The sequence below is a fragment of the Periplaneta americana genome, chromosome 10, assembly GCF_040183065.1.
Source record: "Periplaneta americana isolate PAMFEO1 chromosome 10, P.americana_PAMFEO1_priV1, whole genome shotgun sequence".
In the NCBI taxonomy this organism is placed as follows: Eukaryota; Metazoa; Arthropoda; class Insecta; order Blattodea; family Blattidae; genus Periplaneta; species Periplaneta americana.
This window is the reverse complement of record NC_091126.1, coordinates 75,945,780-75,949,851: the sequence shown is the minus strand read 5'-3', so window position 1 is coordinate 75,949,851 and position 4,072 is coordinate 75,945,780. Positions and strand designations below refer to the sequence as shown.

The window sequence follows — 4,072 nt, the reverse complement described above, 5'->3', positions numbered from 1 at the left end:
TACGAAGCATATAAACATTCATTTTGCTTGTCTACAAATGCAGGAAGCCTTAAATATTATTACCCAATGGTCCACAAAATGGCGCCTTAAGATAAATGGCTCCAAGTCGCAAGCAGCTGTTTTCACAAGAAGATTTCCGCGGCAATCACAACCCTTAACCATTCAAAATGAAAATATACCTTTCACAACTACCGTCAAGTATCTTGGAGTTTTTCTTGATAAGAGACTTACTTTCAAACATCATGTCTTACATATTCGTGAGAAGGCCTTCCAACGATATATGCATCTTTATTCATTTTTCAAGAGTTATACATCTTTAAATGTTAAAACCATGATGTACAAAGTTCTAATTCGATCCTACATGACATTCTGTTGTGAAATATGGGCTCAAGCAAATCCGGGACATCTTCAACGACTGGAAGGACTTCAACGAGCCATCTGCCGAACCATCACTGGAGCGGACTATCTCATTCGAAATAGCCAACTGTACGACGATCTTGACATACTGCACTTCTCAGCTTATATCAAAACTCTTCGTACAAAAATTTCTAACATCCCTCCATAAACATCCAAACCCACTAATAAGTAAAAATATACCGGTTCCTTTTACATGACATTAGAGACTTTTCGCACCACTCTTCTGTGTTAAACGATAAACGTTATATTGCGTGAAATGATGACGTGTCAATGACGTAGTTAGATTAACGGAATTACTCCACGAGACAGTTTTCGCGCCACGTAAGCAGTGTTTTATTCTTCGGATGTATTCGGAAACGTTCGCTCTCCATGACCTTCACTTGTTCGTTCGCTCTCCATGGTCGTCATTTGTTATTTCGATACTGCAATCAGCTGTTACATATAATCTATTTCAAGTTGCTTCTTCTGTACGTAAATCATGGAGGATTTATTAACCATCGCTTTATTGGATGATCTAACAGATTTCGAAGATATTATATTATTAGTCCTAGGAAAAAAGAGAGAAGTTGCAGTATTAAGATCGATACAATTTCCACGTATTAACCTAGACAGTTTCTCGAATGAAGAATGTCTGCAACATTTCCGATTTGAGAAACATGACTTGCATCAACTAGCAAATCTTTTGAATATACCAGCTACTTTAAAACTCGCAGATCGCAGCTTATCAGGTAATTACAAATACCATAATACATATATTTTCTTATGATAATTTTTAAAGACGATTTCAAGATTTTAATTATTACACTTTTTCATTCAGGACTGGAAGGCCTCTGCATTTTTCTCCGGCGCCTTGCCTACCCTAATAGACTGACCGATCTAGAGCGGATTTTTGGTTTGTCCGCCCCTTACATTTCAATGGTATGCAAGCACGTAATGCACATTATTCATGAGAAGGCAGTTTTCTTACTAACTAATTTAAGGAATGTAAGGTGGCTTACCAGGGCAAAATTGAGATTCTATTCTAATGCTGTCGGCTCACATAATGTGCCAATAGAAAATTGTTGGGGTTTTATTGATGGCACAGCAAGACCAATATGCAGACCATCTGTGAACCAAGAAGAATATTTTTCTGGTCACAAGCGTGTGCATTGTGTGAAATATCAGTCCACAGTTTGTCCAGATGGTATGATAATAAGCTTGAAAGGGCCGTTTCCTGGAAAAATGCATGATGCAGGGATACTTCGTCGCTCTAACTTCTATAGTGAACTTAAAGAATGTGTTACCTTCCCTGATGGTGAAAAGTTTGTCTTATATGGGGATTCTGCATACCCTATAAGGGAACTGCTCTTAAAGCCTTTTACTGGCAATAATCTAACTCCACAACAAATACATTTTAATAGTGCCATGAGTACTGTGAGACAAGCAGTAGAGTGGGGATTTGGTAAAGTAATTAGGGAGTTTGCATTTCTTGATTTTAAGAAAAATCAAAAAATTAATCTTCAAGAACTAGAGAAAATGTACTTCACAGCTGTTCTCATGACCAACTGTCACACATGTTTGTATGGCAGCCAAACTGGACATTACTTTAACATTTCCCCACCTACATTAAGGGAATATTTGTCTCAGTAAGAATATGTATTTGAAATAATTAAATGTACATAAGTAGTAACCAATAACGTTTACAATTAAAATAATGAATATTTTATAAGAAAACTTGCATGTATTCAATTCTTGTTAATTGAACTGGACTTACAGAAAATGTTTAGGCCTAAATGTAGCCTAAAATAATAATTGAGACTAAATATTGCCAAATTTCCAGATCTAAATTTCCTCTGTTTATTTTAAAATTAGTAAAATTAAATTAGGCCTACATAATGAAAGAAGAACTAAGTAATGGTTTTGTGAATTGAACTAAGCGAATATTAATCTCTTTTCACTGTGAATAAGTTAATTTCGGAATGATTTTGTTAAGTGAATTGGGAATTAAATTGCAACCTGAAAAGAAATACTTAGGCCTATGCAGCAAGAACTGATAAATATCTATTACTAAACATAAATTGTATTATTATGGAAAAAGTAAGTAATTAGGTGTGAAGTGAAATGTGAAGTTAAATGTATATATCAAAACAAGTTAAATAAAAAGTAGGCCTATTTATTTTGTGAAAGTAGGATGTAGGCCTATGGTATATTGGACTTAAGTTTGATCATTTATTTCCAAGAAGATTAATAATTTTCTCCATCATAGCTTGTTGTTTTCTTTCCATTTCAATCCTATGCAATCTTTCCTGCTTCTCTAACTCAAATTTCTCCCTCTCTAGCTGTTGTTGTTGCTCCCTCCATGCCACTTCATCTTTTTGTTTTTGCTCCATGAATTTCATAATATCTGAACTAAGCTGACCTCCCTTCCTCTTTCGGCTTCTGTAAATATACAAACACACATGCAGTCCACACAATTATGGTGAATATAATATAGGCCTATTCAAAATATCTTACTGTTATAATAAATTGAATCATAAAAACGTATTACAATAATCCGAACACAGCAATTTACTGTAACAGATTCTGATACATACTGTATGTGAAATATCTTACATAAGCAGACAAAATATTATAATTATTTACCTTTGAGTTGTTACTTCAACAGAATTTTCAGATGTCTCCTGAAGAGGTAGGCTTATATCAGAAGAAACCTCTGATATTTCTGTTGGACTGGAAGATATGGAAGTGGTAACCTGAAAATTTAACAGAGCAAGGTCCCTTTCTTCCACACCTTTCTGTCTAGCATTAATTATTGGATCACCCTTCGATGACTTCCCAGTAAAATCTCTCGCCATGTCTGTGATCTGTTGCAGAAGTTGCTCTTTTTCCCCATACTGCTCTTCGGTACCAGATCTAAAATACAGGTTTTAAAACAGTTGTTTAAGCTTAGTTATCATGTAAACAGATATATATATATATATATATATATATATATATTTGAATTGATTATTTTGAAATTACAGAAAGACACTCCGATTTTATTTGTAGATTCTTGAAAACAGTAATGTAGGCCTAAAATTTTCCTTGCTGTCGATTGGCCCTGTTAGCAGGAAACAGTGCATCACTTTCGCACAGTCATGTTTCACTAATCTTTTTTCTCTTCACATTTCATTAACTTATAAATAGAATATTATATAGACCTACTTACTTCCTTAGATTTGCTTTGTCTTCTTTCTTCCACAACTGCACGAGGTGTTGCACGTGGTCTTTCACTGTACGAAGGCAGAAGTCCTTTCCCGTTCCTTCCCGAATTTTATTATGAATGTCACTCCACCTACTACTGTCTTCGTAAGGATTAACTGCTAACACTTCCCGAAGAAGACAGATATCATCGCTAATTGTAAATCTGAGTCGTGTAGCCATTATTTCAAATTTTATTTCATTAACACACTCGCGTTATTGATCACGTTATTTGTGCACAAATAACCACACCGGGTCGCTCGGATAAGCGCAACGTTATCAAGGCTCTGACACGTATTATCTTCTGATTGGATGTGAGATTAATGACGTCACAATAACGTTTAACGCGGACTTCTCAGTAGGGTGCGAAAAGTCTCTATTATCAACATGCTCACCCTGCTATTGGTAGATTTACGGTACCTTGTAATATTTTAAT

The 4,072-nt window shown here is 35.1% G+C and overlaps 2 protein-coding genes across 2 annotated transcripts; one reads left to right on the top strand and one right to left on the bottom strand.

Moving 5' to 3' along the window:
- The first annotated feature begins 637 nt into the window (after positions 1-637).
- LOC138707799 (uncharacterized) lies at positions 638-2,610 on the top strand. The gene is made up of 2 exons (XM_069837729.1): positions 638-1,145; positions 1,235-2,610. The coding sequence occupies exons 1-2, from the start codon at positions 896-898 to the stop codon at positions 2,044-2,046; spliced, it is 1,062 nt and encodes a 353-aa protein (XP_069693830.1). The 5' UTR covers positions 638-895; the 3' UTR covers positions 2,047-2,610.
- Positions 2,611-2,615: 5 nt separating this feature from the next.
- Positions 2,616-3,856, bottom strand: LOC138707800 (uncharacterized). The gene is made up of 3 exons (XM_069837730.1): positions 3,605-3,856; positions 3,040-3,309; positions 2,616-2,835 (listed from the first exon to the last, which is right to left on the bottom strand). Exons 1-3 carry the CDS (start codon positions 3,817-3,819, stop codon positions 2,622-2,624), a joined length of 699 nt encoding a protein of 232 aa, XP_069693831.1. The 5' UTR covers positions 3,820-3,856; the 3' UTR covers positions 2,616-2,621.
- Positions 3,857-4,072: the final 216 nt, after the last annotated feature.